Source organism: Xyrauchen texanus, chromosome 3, assembly GCF_025860055.1.
Source record: "Xyrauchen texanus isolate HMW12.3.18 chromosome 3, RBS_HiC_50CHRs, whole genome shotgun sequence".
In the NCBI taxonomy this organism is placed as follows: domain Eukaryota; kingdom Metazoa; phylum Chordata; class Actinopteri; order Cypriniformes; family Catostomidae; genus Xyrauchen; species Xyrauchen texanus.
The window spans coordinates 56,624,462-56,646,306 of NC_068278.1; the positions used below are offsets into that span (position 1 = coordinate 56,624,462).

The 21,845-nt window shown below is 39.1% G+C and overlaps 1 protein-coding gene across 2 annotated transcripts in view; it reads right to left on the reverse strand.

Moving 5' to 3' along the window:
- Positions 1-21,845, reverse strand: part of LOC127622959 (NAD-dependent malic enzyme, mitochondrial-like) — a 32,007-nt gene continuing 10,162 nt past the window's right edge. For both annotated transcript variants that reach the window (XM_052097177.1, XM_052097168.1), the window contains 14 exons: positions 20,838-20,969; positions 14,294-14,427; positions 14,057-14,206; positions 12,466-12,541; positions 12,201-12,362; positions 9,704-9,917; positions 9,483-9,580; positions 9,222-9,335; positions 8,403-8,514; positions 7,692-7,834; positions 6,902-7,004; positions 6,662-6,732; positions 2,884-2,982; positions 1-1,970 (listed from right to left, as the gene is read on the reverse strand). In XM_052097177.1, the coding sequence (XP_051953137.1) occupies positions 1,809-1,970; positions 2,884-2,982; positions 6,662-6,732; positions 6,902-7,004; positions 7,692-7,834; positions 8,403-8,514; positions 9,222-9,335; positions 9,483-9,580; positions 9,704-9,917; positions 12,201-12,362; positions 12,466-12,541; positions 14,057-14,206; positions 14,294-14,427; positions 20,838-20,945 (1,746 nt within the window). In that variant the 5' untranslated portion in view covers positions 20,946-20,969 and the 3' untranslated portion in view covers positions 1-1,808. The remainder of the gene's footprint in view (positions 1,971-2,883; positions 2,983-6,661; positions 6,733-6,901; positions 7,005-7,691; positions 7,835-8,402; positions 8,515-9,221; positions 9,336-9,482; positions 9,581-9,703; positions 9,918-12,200; positions 12,363-12,465; positions 12,542-14,056; positions 14,207-14,293; positions 14,428-20,837; positions 20,970-21,845) is intronic.

Sequence of the window (21,845 nt, forward strand, 5' to 3'; positions counted from 1 at the left end):
ATGAAACAAGTGTTTTTTTATTTTGAAAAGGTTACTTTAAAAACAATATTTTAAAGGGTACATTGTTAATATACTGTAAGGAGAGCCAATGAATCAGCAGTGTCTACAACAAAATTAGACCAAAAGTGTTTATTTTGCACTTGTTCTGAGCTGCTCACTTACATGTTGCGTTTCAGACACTATGGCATTTATAAAATCTAGCACTGAGGATGGTGAGATGATAGCACTCTACAACTGTATTCATAAATATTTATAACATCATGACTGGTCTATAACACAGATGTTATCACAGTGACCAAAAAATGGTAAATTGGCTGATGAAACTATATTAGCTTTGCTTCAGTGTTGGTCCTGGTTACGATTGTGCTAACTAGATATTTAACATTTGCACGAAATGCTGTTGTAAGAAAAAATAAATCATCTTTGCTTTTCAATACATCTATAAACTTGTCTCTAATTTGTGATCTTTGGCTACTGAGCACAGATTGGTGTGTAAAATAATTAACATATATATGTGTGTGTGGTGACTTATGGAATGATGTAAAAGCAGGCACTTCCGATTGACTGGTTTTGACCGGTCATTCTGCGGTCAAATATATTTGTATAATGACCGCTATATCGTATCGCAGGCTACGGATTTCCTACATAGCTGTGCTAGTTTCATGCCTTTCGCATCACTTCACTTCAAATCAACATTTATTGTCCATTTATTTATATATTTTGTAAGCTGCCATGTAATAAGTGAGATAAAGTACAGTCAACCTGCCATTATCCCAAAATAAAGCACTCCAGGGTGACACAAAATGACCCTGCCAGGGTTTATTTCGCAACAATGACAATGGCTGACAGTATATTAACGTAATGTGCCCACATGTAATGGGCCTCAGCTGTTATATAGAGCGATACAAGACACGATCTGATATAAGTGTGTAAATATTTGATGCTAGTCAATGATCTAAAAACTATTACAGTTCAGTCACGGCCACAGAGAACGAGATGTACGACATAATGCAATAACAGCATGATACGGTGGATGATAATATTATTCTGTCTCTTGTTCTTTTTCTTCATTGGAAACAACAGAAAACAAAAACAATGAGTATATGGAGAAAAGATTACATTGCACGCAGCATATAAACACTTAAGAGGAGTGACAAGGCACACAGTTTAACAAAACACAAGGGCAATGGCTGTATAAAATACTATAAGGTTGAATCTCAAGAAAACGTGTCACTTTTCACCCCAAAATCAAAGGAAAAAAACAATAAGGAACTGTATTTTGCTTAAAGAAAATAAAAGACCATTTTTTTGCATTGTGGCATTATTTGTCATGTCAATCAAGCAAATGTCCTTCCAAAATCCTCATTACGGTAATGCATCTGGACTTGTTGATGTAACTGACATGATTCTCAATAGACATCTCATTACTGTACAGTACATTTCTACTGTATTACAATAAATTAAAGCATTAATGAAAGGCAGTAGAACAAATACAGCCATAATGCACAACTATTTTAGAGATTAAATAACATATAATTGTTTTTGCATTACAGTAATGTGGGTGCTTAATTGTTATGGAAATACTGCCACTATTAAAACAGGTCTTCGTGTTCATACTTCTTATAATTTTGGATTGAAATGTGACCTGGACGTGTTCTTAACAGGTTTAAATTGAAATAAATGGTCAGAAATATGAATAAATACTACAATAGGCAGAAGCTGCAGGGAAACATGGAGTGCCTAAAACTGTAGCATTTAAACTTCCTTCTTTTTGTTCTTGTCTCGCGTGCATGTTCCCTCGTGTTCGTCTAGTCCACTATGGGGCTGAAAGATACACCGGGCCAGCTGTACACGTCGGGCACAAACGAATCGTAGTGGGTGTTCCACACAATTGATCGGACGTAAGCTTCCTTATCCAGAGGCTCCGGGTATCTGAACGCCATTCCGTTTGAATATACATACTGCACCACCTGAACACAAAAACAAAGCAAACACAAGATTATTGCGTGCCAGTGCAAAATTTGACGGCAAAATTGCATCTTGTCTGTGCAAAACTAATGTGTATTGGCCTATTTGAATATAAACACACTTTACACACACACTTACACACACACACACACACACACACACACACACACACACACACACACACACACACACTTAAAACCAGCTGCCTAATATTGTGTAGGTCCCCCTCGTATCTCAGAACAGCATTCAGAGATGATATTCTTCTCACCACAATTGTACAGAGTGGTTATCTGAGTTGATGTAGACTTTGTCAGTTCAAACCAGTCTGGCCATTCTCTGTTGACCTCTCTCATCAACAGAACGGCCCTTCACTGGATGTTTTTTGTTTTTGGCACCATTCGGAGTAAATTTGGACAATCATCCAAGTGATTTTCTAATCAGCCAATCGTGTGGCAGCAATGCAGTGCATAAAATCATGCAGATACGGGTCAGGAGCTTTAATTAATGTTCACATCAACCATCAGAATGGAGAAAAATGGATCTCAGTGATTTGGACCATGGATGATTGTTGGTGCCAGATGGGCTGGTTTGAATATTTCTGGGATTTTCACACACAACAGTCTCTAGAGTTTACTCCGAATGGTGCCAAAAACAAAAAACATCCAGTGAGTGGCCGTTCTGTGGATGAAAATGTCTTGTTGGTGAAAGAGTTCAACAGAGAATGGCCAGACTGGTTTGAACTGACAACGTCTACGGTAACTCAGATAACCACCAATTGTGATGAGATGAACATGATCTCTGAATGCTATACTGAGATGCGGGGTTGGCGCTGTTTTGGCGGCACGAGGGGGACCCACACAATATTAGGCAAGTGGTTTTAATGTTGTGGCTGATCGGTGTATATATCTATCTCACCTTGACAGCCATCTGTAAAGACACCTCTCTGATGTTGGACAGGGGTGGATAGAGTCGGCCCTGACTCAGCTCCTCATCTGTTAGCTGATCCGCAAGTGTCTAAAACACACACGAAAAGCAATTTTTGCCAAACAGTTTACAATTAGTCTATTCAGTTGATTTGTTTAACAATTTCTTTCTGCACAGAATTACGATCCACACGATAAGGTTTTACTGGACAAAGAGTAGTATTTGCATTTTGTATTTACATAACTAAACAGATTTATGATAATATATCAATGATACATAGAGCAGGCTGAATATACAGTGCATCCGGAAAGTATTCACAGCGCTTCACTTTTTCCACATTTTGTTATGTTACAGCCTTATTCCAAAATGGATTAAATTTATTATTTTCCTCAAAATTCTACAAACAATACCCCATAATGACAACGTGAAAGACGTTTGTTTGAAATCTTTGCAAATTTATTAAAAATAAAAAAATGAAAGAAATCACAAGAATTCACAGCCTTTGCTCAACACTTTGTTGAAGCACCTTTGTCACCAATTACAGCCTCGAGTCTATTTGAGTATGATGCTACAAGCTTGGCACACATATTTTTGGGCAGTTTCTCCCATTCTTCTTTGCAGGACCTCTCAAGCTCCATCAGGTTGGATGGGGAGCGTCGGTGCACAGCCATTTCAGATCTCTCCAGAGATGTTCAATCGGGTTCAAGTCTGGGCTCTGGCTGGGCCACTCAATGACATTCACAGAGTTGTCCCGTAGCCACTCCTTTGTTATCTTGGCTGTGTGCTTAGTGTCGTTGTCCTGTTGGAAGATGAACCTTCACCCCAGTCTGAGGTCCAGAGCGCTCTGGAGCAGGTTTTCATCAAGGATGTCTCTGTACATTGCTGCATTCATCTTTCCCTCGATCCTGATTAGTCTCCCAGTTCCTGCCACTGAAAAACATCCCCACAGCATGATGCTGCCACCACCACGCTTCACTGTAGGGATGGTATTGGCCAGGTCATGAGCGGTGCCTGATTTCCCCCAGACATGACACTTGCCATTCAGGCCAAAGCATTCAATCTTTGTTTTATCAGACCAGAGAATTTTGTTTCTCGTGGTCTGAGAGTCCGTCAGATGCCTTTTGGCAAACTCTACCATACAGGCCTGATTGGTGGAGTGCTGCAGAGACTGTTGTTCTTCTGGAAGGTTCTCCTCTCTCCACAGATAAACTCTGGAGCTCTGTCAGAGTGACCATCGGGTTCTTGGTCACCTCCTTGACTGAGGCCCTTCTCCCCGATCGCTCAGTTTGGCTGGGCGGCCAGCTCAAGGAAGAGTCCTGGTTGTTCCAAACTTCTTCAATTTACAGATGATGGAGGCCACTGTGCTCATTGGGACCTTCAATGCTGCAGAAATGTTTCTGTACCCTTCCCCAGATCTGTGCCTCAATACAATCCTGTCTCGGAGGTCTACAGACAATTCCTTGGACCTCATGGCTTGGTTTGTGCTCTCACATGCACTGTTAACTGTGGGACATTATATAGACAGGTGTGTGCCTTTCCAAATCATGTCCAATCAACTGAATTTACCACAGGTGGACTCCAATCAAGTTGTAGAAACACCAAGGATGATCAGTGGAAACAAGATGCACCTGAGCTCAATTTTGAGTGTCATGGCAAAGGCTGTGAATACTTATGTACATGTGATTTTTTTGTTTTTTATTTTTAATAAATTTGCAAAGATTTCATACAAACTTCTTTCACGTTGACATTATGGGGTATTGTTTGTAGTATTTTGAGGAAAAAAATGAATTTAATCTTCGTATGCGTTTTGAGGAAATTAAAATTAAAGGAAAATTTTGCGTTTAAAATCGCTTTCGCTGAAAACGATTATAACCATTCTAGAATTTCCAAAAGCTGCGCCGTTGGATTAGACACGCCCCCCTTTCCCCAAACCCGCACTTCAAAGATACCAATTGAGACCAACATCAAGCCTAATGGTTGTCAAGAACAACAGCAGCAAAATAGTGCCCTCAACTGACAACTGTTATGAACAAATGGCATAAAAATGGCATTAAGCATCAATAATTAGCTGCGACTACAATATTACAAGAACGCTCGAGATGATTGACAGGTCGAAAGCGTCAGAGGCTGCAGACACATTTTTGTTTGCTGTTTACAGAGTCTAGAGACCGGTGAGATATCTCACGACACTTATTTCATTAATATCTTTCAGGAAGTAGGACAATTTTTTGCGTACGTTTCCATAAAAAAATATTTGCTTTAATATCAAATCAAAAATTGTTTTGGCATAATGTTGATTACCAAAGAAAATTATTGACTCAAATCGTTTAAAAAAATTTTTAAAGCAAAAATCACAGTTACAGTGAGAAACTTACAAAGAAAGTGAATGGGGCCAGTCCATACATTTTAAAATACACATTTATAAAAAAATCCTAACTTGATGTAAAAAAGACGTAAAAATCCTAACTTGAATTTAGTTTGATAAAATCAGGGAATTAACTGCGTTACGGCATTAACCAGATTACAGTGTGTTATGTCATCTTGATATCGAAGTTGTTATATAAAACATAACTTTGCACAGATAAGATTAGAAAGCAATGTTCTCACAGTAAAATAATTTTAAAGGGATAGTTCACCCCAAAGATGAAAATGCACTCATCATTTACTCGCCCTCATTCCATCCCAGATGTGGATGGCTTTCTTTCTTCTGCTGCACACAAACGAAGATCTATAGAAGAATATTTCAGCTCTGTAGGTCCATACAATGCAAGTCAACAGGGTCCAAAACTTTGAAGCTCAAAAAGGCAGCATACAAAGTAATCCATAAGACTCCACTGGTTTAATCCATCTCTTCTGAAGTGATCCAGTTGGTTTTGGATGAGAACAGACCAAAGTGAAACTCCATTTCTACGTTCCTAATGCTTGACGCATATGCAGAATGCTAGATGGCATTATAAGGAGTGAAATCGAGCTCCAAATCATGATCAAATCATGCCTGAAAAATTCGACATTTTGGTCTGTTCTCACCCAAAAGAAGACCCTGATTTAACCACTGGATTGTTTATGCTGCCTTTTTGTGGTTTTTAGAGCTTCAAAATTCTGGTCAGCATTCATTTGTATGGTATGGACCTACAGAGCTAAGATATACTTCTAAAAATCTTTATTTGTGTTCAGTAGAAGAAAGTCACACATCTGGGATGGCATGAGGGTGAGTAAATGATGAGAGAATTTTCATATTTGAACCCTTAAACACCTACAATATTTACATTTATTTGCTAAAGTTGTTAAACATTTAACAGTGAGTATTTGAATGTTTATGGACTGGCCCCATTCACTTCCATTTTAAATGCCTTAATTTACTGTGGTAATTATCATTATGCCACAAATGCTGTTAATTGAGCTTAACTTGTTTTGAACCTGGAAAACATTTCTTTAAGGTTAATGAAAAATCGAGGGAAAAAAAAAATGCAATTCCTAATTATAAAATCAATCGACTATAACAATTCTGGACACCTGACATGCATAGTGCATATGATGAGAAAATACACAATACTGTAGTCCATATATGACATCATATTCCGGTTTTGAATGCTATAGGAATAATGAAATACAATTAAAAAATATATATATTTATTTTGCAGTGCAACACAATATAATATATCAAACAATGCCATTCAAAAGATCTGGACAGACCGCTCATAAGTGATGTATAAATAAAATATGTCTTCCACTTGCACATTTCAAACAGGGTTTGGGCTTGTATATTTACCTTTGCTGCCTCAAGGAAGATCGTATCACTGATGTGTCGGACTCCACTGAGAATCACAGCCAGAGCAACACCTACCATCACACACACAGGTGATGCAGGTCAACACAAGACTACCTGCACAGGATAGCTTTACACTATATTTCACTGTTGTATATTAGCCAATGAATCAATATGCATTTATAGCTGACCACTGAAAACATCCATCCATACATATGAGAGTGATAAGTGTATTTGAATAACCTGGGAATATATAAGCATTGTTGCCCTGTCCAGGGGTCAGTATTCTGCCATCCTCTAATGACACAGGTGCAAATGGACTGCCACTGGCAAACAAACAACGACCCTGCCATTAAAGAAAGAAACGTATTCATAAGGTCATCAGCACAGTTTGCAGTTATGAGTGATAATCCATGTTCATGTGATGTGCATCTAGTTTTAAAAGTTTTAAGTTTGATGTTATAAGACAAACAGCCAGTTAGATAGCTAGTCACACAGACGGTCACATTATGATAGATGAGCCATATTAGTCAGATAAAAAAAATCAGAAAGAGAGAGATCAACTTCAAGCAGATTAAAGGCCTTTTGTAGGTTTGTTTACCAGGAACCAAAACGTTTTTAATTTCGGTTCGTTCTGAGCAAAAACAGTTTTTTCGCTCCGGTTCAAAGGTTCTGCAGCCTCCATTCCAAAAGGTTACCATTTAGAACAAAATAAAAGAAAGGTGTGGCAGGGCGGAGAGAGGGGCCGGGCCATGATGCTACACACCCGACCCATAATCAGGCTAATTAAGCCTAGAGGGATAAAGGCCGACCGGAGACGGCAATGCAACTGAGAGAGAGATTTACGGGCAGCTGCCCGACACCTGTGTGTGAGTTTGTCTTTTTGGTTCAGTTTAATATTAAACTATTATTTATTTCTACTATTAGTTCGCTGTTACAGTGAGTACCCTGTGTTTTTAATTATGATTGTGGTTTCCCTCCCAGATTCAGGAAGGCGGGGATGACCTGCCGGAAGCTAAATTTAGTGTGTTACCTGTGTGAGGCTGTAAGCGTCTTCGGCTGTACACTCTGCTTTGGCAGTGGGGTTACTCAGGGCAAAGATTATTGGTCGCTCATTTAAGCTGCCCATTGCTTTGATGACATCGTGAGTGAAGAGCCGGCCAGCTCCTGACACACCTGATGAAATTGGAAAAAAGTGTTAGAAACATTTCTACACATATCAATATAGAATATATGGGTTATTTATGATGCAAAAAAAAAAAAAAAGCATAAAAAAATATGACCACCCATGTTTATCTAATGGTAGCCAGCTGGTAGTTAGCTGTGCAGTGTGTAAACCTCACTCCCCTGGCCTCAAAAGGCTGTAGCCTTTAGCCTCCTCATTAGCGCGACCCCCTCCCATGCCGGAGACCCCGGTTCAAAACTCGCTCGAGCAGGACTGGTTACATTGGTGCCGTGACCCGGATGGGAATGAATGTAATGTTAGCCAGAGGTGTAGTGTGTAAACCTCAAGAGGCGCACTAGCGACTGACGCTAGAGGCTGTAGCCTTTAGCCTCCCTAGTTAGCGCGCCCGCCTCCCATGCCGGAGACCCCAGTTCGCAGGGGTCGAGGGGGACCAGTTACATTTACATATGAAATTACTAATTTCACAAGCAAAGACCTTCACCAATCATATTTGACATTATAAGTAACATTTAAAGTGGACTTCAGAGGCAAACACACAGAGAGAGCAGCTTGTCTTACCAATAATCGCAGTGGGTTTAATGACATTGACGGCTTCTAAGAAGCTTTTCACATCCCCTGGATCAGCATGAACAAAACCCTCCTGATTACCGTCTGTCTCATAAGCTCTGCCCTAAAAAACACAAACATGCACACACACTTGATTATTAGAAGTCTCAAGCATGAGATAACAACTAGTTGGTAAACGTTACACCTATTTAGAGTTTAGAGAGGAAACTTGGCACGTGAGCTCAGACATTTGATCAGCTGAGCTCACCAAAAACCTGTGACTGCAAAACACAAACAGAAAAACGTAATAGCAGCCTTAGAAAGTGCAATTTATTTTAGCAAATCAGTTTGTTACTCTTATGCCATCTCTAACTCCTATTACTTTCTTTCTTCTGCGGAACACAAAGTCTTTTTTTTTACCAATACAATGCAAGTCAATGGGGTCCAAATCTGTCAAGCCCAAAAAAAGACAAAGGCAACATATAGGTCATCTTTTGTTTTTTGCTCACCAAAAACCATTTATGCTGGCTTTATGTCCCTTTTTAAGCTTGAAAGGTTTGGACCCCATAGACTTGCATTGTATTGGTAAAAAAGTGTTGTGTTCCGCAGAAGTCATAAAAACACATCATATATCCTGCAAATAATCTTCATTCTCAGAAGAAAGTTAGTTATTTAAGTTTAAGATTGCGTAAGGGTGAGTAAATGAGAGAATTACCATTTTTGGGTGAACTATTCCTTTAAGTCACACATAAAAATGGCGGCATGTGAATGCGAAATAGATAAGTGATCAAAATAAGTGCCATTTATTTAAAAGCACACTTCTACTCTCACCTTTACTAGCAGACCGTATTTGTCAAACATCCAGATCTTCTTTCTGGCATCTGCTTGAGACACCCCCAACTCCATCATCGCCATGACAATCAGGTTAGCAATTCCAAGAGCTGCCTTAAAAAATATGTGATGAGAATTGTTTAAAACCTTAGATACTGTGCCTACATTGAAGTTTAATCTCATATCAAATCACACAGATTAATCGCTGAGTTTGTGTTGGATGATCGAGACTTTGAGCTTGTGTGTGTTTTGTGTGTTTACCTCTCCAGCTCCCAGAAACAGAACTTTATGTTCAGTTATTGGCTTCCCCACAACACGCTGAGCTGCCAGTAAACCAGCCAGAGCTACAGATGCAGTGCCTGCAGACACACAAGCACATCAGAGGTCTAAATACATATAGAGTGACACTTACTGGTGCAGACACACAAAAGCTGTTCTATTAAGACAGAAAACTGCCTAATGATTGAATTACTGTAACTCACCCTGGATGTCATCATTGAAGGTGCAGTACTTCTCACGGTATTTCTTCAGGAAGCGAAAGGCGTTGTGATTCCCGAAGTCCTCAAACTGGATGAGTGTGTCCTGTCCATATTTTTCCACCACAGCCTCCATAAACTCATCTATGAGGTCATCATACCGTTGAGAGCGGTCCCGCCGCTGGTACAGACCCATGTAAAACGGGTCTCTCAGTAACGTCTGTAGAAACACACAAGAAATTAACAAAAAAATAATTCTGACTTGTTCTTCCTTTTCTTTAAAAAAGCAAAAATCAAGGTTACAGTGAGGCACTTACAATGTATGTGAATGGGGCCAATATTCGGAGGGTTTAAAGGCAGAAATGTGAAGTTTTTAATTTGATAAAAGCACTAGCATTAATTCTTCTGTTAAATTAGTTTATTATTGGAGCAGTAAAAGTTGTTTAAATGGTTTCTACGGTCGTTTTAGGGCTTACGGCATTGCGTCATCATGGCAACGAAGTTGTAAAATGACAAAAAAGTTTAGTAAGCGGTTTTATCACACTAAAATCATGTTAACACACATTGTTTACGTTTTGTTGCTATACTTTTGAACCAGCGAGTATTTTTAAGTTATCGTAATTACCATTATGCCACAAATGTTGTCAACTGAGCTTAACTTGTATTGAACCCGGAATATTCCTTTAAGAAGAATTATCATGACCACTGAGGTCATCAAGCAATGTGCTTAAGCCAAGCGTACACTAAACGATGTGAAGGCAGCGCCCTGCGACTCACAGTCCTATTTTTCATCATGCTGGTGTGAACACTACAGGACTGTCCGTCCTATCAACTACATGACCATTCGTCCCGACTGAGGTCATGTGCACACTGGAATTAAGATGCGTTTTGGGTGATCCGATAACAAATGTACAAGCAAGACACATCACCGTAACACCTGGTAACACCTTTCAACCACTTGTGTTTGGATTTCACGAGGACATACAGCCCAAAAAAGTAAAAGACGAGTAAGCGCTAAAAATTGGCACACAGTTTCTATTTATTTATCGTAAAGATGACATTTAGAGATATTTTATTGCAGTAACTGTAACTGAGCTTCTGATGTGTGTGCTTCTCATTTCTGTGCCCCTATTGTACATGCATTCACTTTGAAAATTTTTGTAATGGCGAAAAAACGTCTGTTACAGCTGCCTTTAGCGCCGTCCCATTTCCAACGGATCGCCCATAATGCATCTTAAAATGAAGATAACGAAATTCATTCAAAAATCCATGCAGTTATTCTTGATAACATATCAACAAACATGAAAGAATGGCTCTCGGCCAGTTTCACACTTTATTGGCACCATTTGCGAAGGAAAAATTATACAGTGAGCGAGTATGGGGGGCCTGGGTAGCTCAGCGAGTACTGACGCTCACTACCAGCCCTGGAGTCGTGAGTTCAAAACCAGGGTGTGCTGAGTGACTCCTGCCAGCTCTCCTAAGCAACCAAATTGGCCCGGTTGCTAGGGAGGGTAGAGTCACATGGGGTAACCTCCAGGTGGTCGCGATTAGTGGTTCTTGCGCTCAATGGGGCGAGTGGTAAGTTGTGCGTGGATCGCGGAGATTAGCATGAGCCTCCACATGCTGCGAGTCTCCGCTGTGCCATGCACAACGAGCCACGTGGTAAGATGCGCAGACTGACTGTCTCAGGAGCAGATGCAACTGAGACTTGTCCTCTGCCACCCGGATTGAGGGGAGTAACCGTGCCACCACGAGGAGCTACTAAGTAGTGGGAATTGGGCATTCCAAATTGGGAGAAAGGGGGATAAAAATAAATAAAAAGATAGTGAGTAGGGAGATGTGGGTGAGGTTTTATTTTCTAATTATTCTTTGGCTTCTGCTTTCTAATACCTTGCCCTCCTCTTGCGTGTGCTTACTCTCTCTGTATTTCATTGGCTATGGCTTAATGTCGGTCTCTTGCTGGTTGGGACAGTGCGCACACATGGCGACAAGACGTCTATATATCAAGCTGTTTTGAAAGCTGTTGTAGGGTCTGGAATCAGTCTCATGTCGCAGGAGTATGCACACAACAAGACCATTCGTTGCAGACCAGTCACCAACTCAAAACATCAAAGGAGACGAGCTTGAGTCACGTAGTGTGCACTAGGCTCTAATCCAGTAGCTGCGCTGCTTTTGAGGTTTGTTGAGGCATGGTCATCTACCCCTGCTGACGCGGCTTGTGAAAACACACATACTTAAAGCTGAATTGCTCCTATGTTAGGAAAATATGTGCTTTTATTACGGAATTTACGTATGGGTCAGGGGGCATTATTAATTGCATTTATTTTATAACACATTATTTTGTTATAATTAAATGTACTAAATTAACACGTTAAATCGACAGCCCTAAAAACGAGAGCCACCCATCAGAGATGTCACTGAAACATGGGCAGTCACTACTGAGCTCTATACAGTTTCATAAATCATTTGATTGATGACTAGTTGGTTGTGAACAGCTGCTAACCTCATTATCAGTGCCCACATCAATGCAGACCGGCAGGCAACTCTCAGGGCGGATTCCAGCACAGGCAGTATACAGACACAGCTTTCCAACAGGAATACCCATCCCATACACTCCCAGATCTCCTAGACCCAAGATACGCTCACCGTCTGTCACAACTACAGCCTGTAAACATACAGATGAATGATCTCTCACTTCAGTAACATAAACTCAAAATAGCACATGCAACACAAAAAAACAAATAGGCCTGGTATGTTGAAAACAATACCTTTACAGTAGTTTCTGGCCAGTTTTCCAATATGGAACGAATGTGTCCTTGGTCCTTAATGGATATAAACAGACCTCTGTGGGGAAGAAGACCATGCTTAAATGTCAATCTCTTTGCATTTCTCGGTCACACAAACAAACAACTGTATAACTCATATGTATGCACCATTTTTTTTCTCCCCAATTTGGAATGCCCAATTCCCAAATCCTCGTGGTGGCGTAGCGACTCGCCTCACTCTGAGTGGCGGAGGACAAATCTCAGTTGCCTCCGCGTCTGAGACGCCAATCCGTGCATCTTATCTCGTGGCTTGTTGAGCGTGTTACCACAGAGACATAGCGCATGTGGAGGCTTCACGCTATTTTCCGCGGCATCCACGCACAACTCACCACGTGCCCCACCGAGAGCGAGAACCACGTTATAGCGACCACGAGGTTACCCCATGTGACTCTACCCTCCCTAGCAACCTTAGGAGACCTAGCTGGAGTCACTCAGCACGCCCTAGATTCGAACTTGCGACTCCAGGGGTGTTAGTCAGCGTCAATACTCTGAGCTACCCCAGACCCCCAGAAATTATCTTTTTTATTATAATTAAATAATAATATTAATCATTTGCATGATTTTTAGGGGCAGAAAAAACACTGTTGTCCTTTTTATGTTAAATACTTTTTCAATTTATTAAAAAAAGTTCCTAATTAATTCAGTAAGGCTGTTACCTATAAATTAAATTATGTGATAACATAAATTAGGCTTAGAATAAAATATGAGGGAACATATAAAAATTTATTTTTTTGAATTGCATTTAGTTTTTTTTTCATTTTTGGCATTTTTGTCACTTTCAACTGTATTTTTGCCCTAAGCCCCCATTCATTTTTGACAATGGCACCAGATGAAAAATTTATTTATTTATTTTTTATGCATTTGGCAGACGCTTTTATCCAAAGCGACTTACAGTGCACTTATTACAGAGACAATCCCCGGAGCAACCTGGAGTTAAGTGTCTTGCTCAAGGACACAATGGTGGTGGCTGTGGGGATCAAACCAGCAACCTTCTGATTACCAGTCATGTGCTTTAATCCACTACACCACCACCACAATATATGAACGTATATTTGCAAGCAGCACATCTCAAAAATAACACATGAAAGACCTTGAAGAATAAAAACATGTAACATGTAACACAGCTACGATTTCAACTGAAAAACAACAATAGCTAAGAGAAAACAGAGCGTTAATGCTTTTAAGAAGACATATCATGGAACGAGGATTTGGTCCCAACGCTTTAGTGCTTAGCCAATTACAACAGAGGTATTTTTTTATAAAGAAGTCTTAAAGGCACAGTAGCAGAAAAAGCTTTTTTAAAGGGATAATTCACCCAAAAATGAATATTCTGTCATTATTTAATCCCCCTCATTCCAAACTACTTCCTTTAATTCAAACGGTCACAGTGAGGGTGGAAAATGGTCATGAAACCTAAATACAGAAAAACATTTTAAATAAAAAAATATGACACATTTTAAGTGGACTTAAAGTGTAGATTATGGCCTCTTTAATTATTAACAAATGCCTATGTATTCAACGGAATGTAGCTTACTTTGGCCGACGGAAGATGTGTCCATACTGTGTGCACGCGAGGCCAACAGTTGGCGTGTAGACGATGGGCATCAGAGCCTCGATATCTTCCATCAACACGCGGTAAAAGAGACGCTCATTCCTCTCCTGAATCCCCATCAGGTAGATATACCTGCTCATACAAATTGAACTGTTAAGATAAGAGTATCTTTTCTAAAATTGACAGTGCATGGTAGTGAAATGAGAGAAAGGAATGTACTTCTGCAGAGGATCAGACATCTTCTTCAGGTTCTTCTGGAAGCGCATGGCCTGTGTGTCCTGTGTCTCTATCTTTGGTGGCAACAGACCATGAATGCCCAAAATCTGTCGCTCCTTCAGAGTGAACGCCATGCCCTGTGTGTGTCCAAACACACAAACTAGATTTTTACATGTTCTGATGAAAATGTGAGTGGTTCTTACAAAACTTGCTACTACAATACTAAGAATCTAATATTCAATATAATAATCATAATAATAGGAAGAATAAGAATATACAATGTTGTAAAATAATATTAATTTTATTCATAATAAAGGAAATATTTAAAACAATAATAACAGAAGTAGTGATCTTATAATATCATCTATGATGCACAATTTCTGGTTCATTATAATGATGACTTTATATTCCTGATGCCTTGTGCATATTTGATCATTTTGGACAAGTGACTTAAAAGCAGTAGATCGCCCAAAAATGAAAATTCTCTCATCATTTACTCACCCTCATGCCATCCCAGATGTGTGACTTTCATTCTTCTACTGAACACAAATGAAGATTTCTAGAAGAATATCTCAGCTCTGTAGGTCCATAAGTGAATGGTGACCAGAACTTTGAAGCATAAAAGTAGTCCATAAGACTCCAGCGGTAAATCAATGTCTTCAAAAGTGATATGAGAGGTGTGGATGAGAAATAGATCATTATTTATATCCTTCACTATAAATCTCCACTTTCACATCTGAAAGTGAAAGTAGAGATTTATAGCAAAAAAGGACTTAAATATTGATATGTTTCTCACCCACACCTCTCATATCACTTCTAAAGACATGGATTCAACCACTGGGGTCATTTGGATTACTTTTATGCTGCTTTTATCTGCTTATTGGAGCTTTAGATTTTTGGCCTTAATTCACTTGCATTGACAGGACAAACAGAGCTAAAATATTCTTCTAAAAATCTTCGTTTGTGTTCAGCAGAAAAAAGAAAGTCATACACATCTGGGATGGCATGAGGGTGAGTAAATGATGAGAGAATTTTCACTTTTGGGTGAACTGCCCCTTTAAACTTTCAGATAAGAAAACCATCAGTTTTACTACATGGAAAAGCTTAAGTGTTGAATCCTGATGTCGGCAACCTTTGAGAATGAGTAATAAAGTAATAGTAATAAAAATGCTTAACTCAGCAAACACCACTAATTATAGACAAAGGAACACACACACACACACACACACACACACACACACACACACACACACACACACACACACACACACACACACACACACACACAGAACAGGAGATAGTCTAATGCATTTTTATGGATAGAACCACACCATATAAAGGGGAGATATGACTAAATGTTTTGTAAATTCGACCTTTGTGTGTGTATGTGCGTGTTTGGGGGTAAGAAGCTGCCCTGCTCTTTCCTACATTTACACCACGTGTGACTATTTGAGCTATGGTGCCACATATGTATATATCCTATGTGTGTGTGAGGGTGAAACCCAATCCAGGGCATTAACAGAAAGCAGATCACAGTAAAACAGTGACCAATAAGGGTCAGAGACAGGGAGACACCCTTCTGTAACAGCTCAGATGTGCAGAGGTGCTCCATTCTCTTTACATCTTATATGGCTGGAGTGTGTGTGTGTGTGTGTGTGTGTGTGTGTACATGTGTGTTTGAGCATGTTTGGATGGAAGGGGAACAACAGTCTACAACATGAAAGACACGCACACACACAGTTTTCTAAGAAACGTGGCACTTTCGCTGAGTCACTCCACTAATGTTTACCAGACAAAAACACCCAGAACCCTAAAAACTCACAGAGGTTGTGTTAGTTTGTATGCATTAGTCGTCCATCTTCCATCATCAAAGATGTCCATCAAAGACATCCTATGTTTGCATACACCAACCATTAGAAATAGCACTGATGGGTGAAAGAACGCATCCATGACGTGTTTGTTTTCAAAGGAACACAGGCAGCAGCTGAATGAGAGAACTGCTTCCCTTTCAGAGTTGTAACTTGACACTGCATCTTTTAAAAGCGGCACAATATATGTATCAAGCAGTCAAAGATGTCTGTCTAGTGCATGAATACATTCAAAAATAATCCAAAATAGTCCAGTTGGGTCCCCTTTGGTGTCATGTTTGGAACAGTTAGCCACACAAGGCCTGCTCTCTTGACCTGCGCTCCAATGGCCGGGGGAAAGGGTGCGATCATGCATGTTATGGGATGTTTTAAAACAATGTTTCGTGACGTCAAGAACAGACAGATTTCAAAATGAGACGTTTCAGCAGAGTGGCAACTATAAATGCTCTTTTTAGACTGGGGAGGAAGTTTTGAGTTCTGAAATTTACAGTATGTTTTTATAATAAATAATCATAATAAATATATAATATTTCATGACCCTTTTAATTATACAGGGGAGCTTCTAAATGGGAACATTACGAAAAAATTATGTTTGATTGGTTTTTCATTATTTTGGCACATTTTAGCTTTTTAAAAATAATGAACAAATTGGGACATTATTTCCTGAAAAAAATAATCTTTCCACATTAACCAATCTGTGGGTCATTTTGCTTCATTTTAATATACATTTTGTTATATTTAATTTTGTTTTCACTGTACAATACGGTTCTATTTATTAACATTAGTAAATGCATTCCTACATTAACTGCAAATTATCACAGTGAGAATCAATGGGTTCATCCAAAAGCTGAAAAATGTTGCATTCAGAGGCTTTTTTATAAGGAGTTAAAATGAAAAATAAGCAGCATTTCAAACTGTTCTAAGACCAGACCAGACAGACAGCACAATGGTGGTTAAGTCCACTAAATAGGGAGCAAAGGGACTCCATATAGCTCTCTATGCAGTTAAATGCATTCACTCCTAAAATCCAAACAAAAGTTCAGTTTCAGGCTGCAGATGATGTTTGGACAGCTCAACATGTTTGGCAGACACGGGACAATAGTAACCAGTACATAGGTTCAGAATACATCATGCAAAATTGTATTTTAACACGGTCGGCATATTTGGATGATACTGGCCATTACTTTAAAATAGAATTATTTATTCAGGAGAAAATCAGCTGTAATGTCTGTAACTATACTATATAAATAAAAAATAATAATTAACTCACATGGATAAATAAATGTTTTAATCGGACATAAATGAGTATTTGCACTTGTATTTCCTTATTACATGTATGTATTATTGAATTTATTTTTTTCCACATTCATTTATTTCTACATTTCTGTGTCTGCATGGTAATGAGGGGGCGTGCTTTCTACTTCAGGCATAACAAAAGAGCACGGAGTGGTCTAGAGAAGTGCTTCCCAAACTTTATTCTGCCATGGCGCACTTTTTACAATTAAACAAATCCCATGGCACACCTCTATCACACTGTCCCACATAACCATCATTGATAGATTTCCTTTTCAAGAACGTCCATGTTTTCTGTTCATTTTAGTTGCGTGTTTACTCGTAATGTTTGAAATTCGGCTAGGCAAAAAATGCAAGTCACGCAGGTACTGTGTATAATGAGATCACAGGTGGCAAGAGTGCTAATTGGGTAACGAATAAAACAACAAATTTGGATCTTATTTTTAGATTTGTTCTTGCAAATTAATTCTTGCAATGCCACGGCAAATCATTTTTTATTTATCTATGTATTTACATGGCTCCAGACTAACATTTAAGAGTGGTCGCACCGGTCCAACTGGAAGAAAATTAGTTTTCTTTCACGGCTTCTTTCTTTTTATCAGGATCTTGATGATTAAAATAGTCATCTGAACAGCCTTTTCTACAATCAGAGGACATTAGAAAATATTTACACAGAAGGAAATGTCCATTGAATTCATAGTTTTAACTGTGGTGTTTGCAATAAGATCATAGTAACCAAAAGTTAAACCATGATTAGCAGGAACCATAAAACAAATTATGCAATTTTTCATAAGAAAAACACATCCAGAAATTCAATTGTATTCTCTCTATAAGTTTATGGTATATATATATTTTAATAACTGTGATGTGTGGATTGAAACCATTTCTGTCGGTTCATTGCGCAGATTTCTTCTTTATTTCTATTCGGTGCTGTTTAGTACGTTGGGCCGTTTAATACAATTTTAAACTGGTTTAATCATCGACACATTATGGGCTTTCATAGAGGTTTTAAACAAATAATAAATGCTGAATTTGTGACCCAGCCCGTGCTTCTCACAGCTCTGTTTATGGTGATCTGCACGGCTGAGCGCTCGAGACCGGTCCACGTGTAAATGCACGTCTCTGTGCTGATCTGTCCATTGAGCAGCGCTGACCGATCCGGGTAAAACGGTTATCTGTCATGTTTGATATTTCTCATATGGAACAAAAAAATGACAAGAGTACAATCAGAGTCAGACAACTTTGTAGTCGCACCAATGCGACCTCTTGCAAAGTTTAATCGCACTGTTACGAAAAATGGTTGAAAAATGTGTCTCAGTCCATAGCCCTGAATTATTAAATGGAATCTGATAATTTTCCACAGCACACTAGTGAGCTCCGGCACACTGTTTGGGAATCACTGGTCTAGAGTGAAGCTTGGAGGCAACAGTGACATCTTGTGGTTGAAAGTGTTTTATACTTTAGCCACAGATGGCCACAGATAGCATCAATGTGTGTGCATTGAGAAATAAAACTGTAAAATGTACCTGTGAGTAGAGCAGTTTGAAGAGGACTTGAATTATCTCTATTGAATGAATGACTTGGAGGTGGGAAAATTACATTAATCTTTATCACGGTTTAAGTAATTTTATATCGCTGTAACTCCATGCACGTAGTGAACTTACCCCGGCCAGAATTTCAAAAATGTCCGGGACTCTGCTGAAAATCTTGACAATCTGAACAGAAACTGCAACTTCATCAGATCTCACAACAGACAGCTTGACATTGAGAAATAGCAGTGCGCTCATGTGAAATGATCCAGTATCAATTAACGCAAATGTGCGGATGTTAGCGATAGGAGCTTGCCTTTATTCAGAACCGGGCGCATATACACCAGTGGCCGAAAGTTTGGAATAATGTACAGATTTTTCTCTTATGGAAAGAAATTGTTTTTAAGAGGAGTTATTTTCACATTTTTATCACTGGGTGATAGACTTTAGGCCTGAAGGTGCATATTAAAGATCATGGGAGATAAGCGCTTCAGTATCACAGGGTGTTTGACCTTCGGAACCCTGAGGCACATTTTTGGTGCTTCCACTCAGATATGTGTCAAAATCCTTATTTTTATTTCTTATTCTTATTGATTGCACTGTATCATTTTATTTCATTTCGGATCGAGAAAGGTGGGTGTTTATTAAAGACTATGGGAGTGGTCACTTTAAGATCACAGGGTGATAGATGTTAGGACAACAGGAAGATGACTATTCAACGACATTTTCAATATCACTAGGTAACCCTTTGTGGCTGTTGTGGGTCAATTGTGTCTAATACAGAAGACGCTATAACACTTGCTATATCCTAATTTAAGTAAAATCCTGAATTGTTCCTGATGCAACGATCTGGTGAAAATCAAAAATGAAGAGAGCTATTCAACAGAGTCCCGGACACTTTTTAAATTCCGTCCGGTGAAAGGACACTCTATATACACACACAGAGTTACAGAGATATGATATAAAATTACTTAAACACCTTCCACCTCCAGGTCATTCATTCAATAGAGATAATTCATTTCCTTTTCGATCTGCTCTACTCACAGGTACATTTTACAATTTCTCAATGCGCACACACACACACACACACACTCAATCACTCACACGGCTGTATTTCAAGTATTTCAACCACAAGATGTCACTGTTGCCTCCAAGCTTCACTCTAGGCCACTCCGAGCTCCATTGTTATGCGTGAAGTAGAAAGCACGCCCCCTCATTACCATGCTGACACAGAAATGTAGAAATACATTAATGAGGAAATAAATAAATGTGGCAATATAAACATTTATAAATAAATAAATGTAGAAATAAATAAAGAGGATGTAAATACATTTGCAAAGAAATTAATGTGGAAATAAATACAATAATACATAAAGGAAATAAAAGTGTAAAATACTAATTTGTCATATTTTAAAATTGATTTATTTATATGCACAGTTGATTCATTTCTGAAATTTCTTAAATGTTTATTTTCAATATTGTCACATTTGGTCCTCCATAGTAACGTCTCAAAAATAACCAACACATCTGGAAACATAATGAACAATTTGATGAAAAAAAAAAAAAAAAATATATATATATATAGCTTGTTTATTAGGTGCTACGAGTTACCAATCAAAAAGGGAAATGGACAAAAGCACACAGCAGTCACGCTCGGGTCTCAGAAGGTTAAAACCAGGTGTACATAGGGCCTCAATCTTAAGCAACACCAACCACAACAGAGAGAGTATATTTGAACATACATTCGGGTATGACTGATGGAATGCAAGGGTATGAATGAAAGTGGAATAAAAGAAGAGAGACAGAAAAAGCCATTGAGACAGACAGATAAGTCAGAGAGATTGTATTTAGTCTAACCTTGTTGGTACGTGGGTTGAGCATCAGAGGTTTCCCCTTCTCTTTAGTGTGAACCCATCGACACACACTCACACATGGCCTCACACTCGTGCTTAGTCTCGACAGCATGGCTGCAATGATATTGACACACACCTGGCAAAAGAAAATTAAACACTCTTAAAGGGATAGTATCCCATTTGCTCATCCTCATTTTGCTCCAAACCCATATGACATTCTTCCTTCCGAGGAACACAACAGGAGATGTTAGGCACTAACAATCATGCTACGGTCCAAATCACTGAGATCACATTTTTCCCCCCATTCTGATGTATGGTGTGAACATTAACTGAAGCTCCTGACCCGTATCTGGATGATTTTATGCACTGCACTGCTGCCACACGATTGGCCGATTAGATCATCGCATGGATGATTGTTGGTGCCAGATGGGCTGGTTTGAGTATTTCTCTAACTGATGCCATTCTTTTTTCAGTACATTAAACACTTAAAACAGTCTCTATTGCTCCACATCTAATTGTCACATGTACTCACATTTGTATTTGCATGTTTATTTGTCCTTTCTGCTCACTGTGCAACGAGTCAGAAATACTACCGTAATGACTCTAGAAAATTGACAACTTAATATTCATACATGTGTACTTCTTACACATTTTTATAAACAAACCTGCCTATTCATCTGAATAGCAGCATGTCTTAAAAGTTTAAATTCGTGAATACTTAGAATTGCCAACAATTTGGGACCTTGGTACCTCAGCAAGTATTGACGCTCAATACCACCCCTGGAGTCACGAGATCGAATCCCAGTCAGGTCTCCCAGCAACCAAATTGGCCCAGTGGCTAGTGAGGGTAGAGTGACATGGGGTAATCTCCTCGTTGTCGCAATTAGTGGTTCTCGCTCTCAAAGTTGTGTGTGGATCACGTAGAGTAGCATGAGCCTCTATGCTGTGAGTCTCTGCTCTGTCATGCAAAATGAACCACGTGATAAGATGCGTGGATTGACGGTCTCAGAAG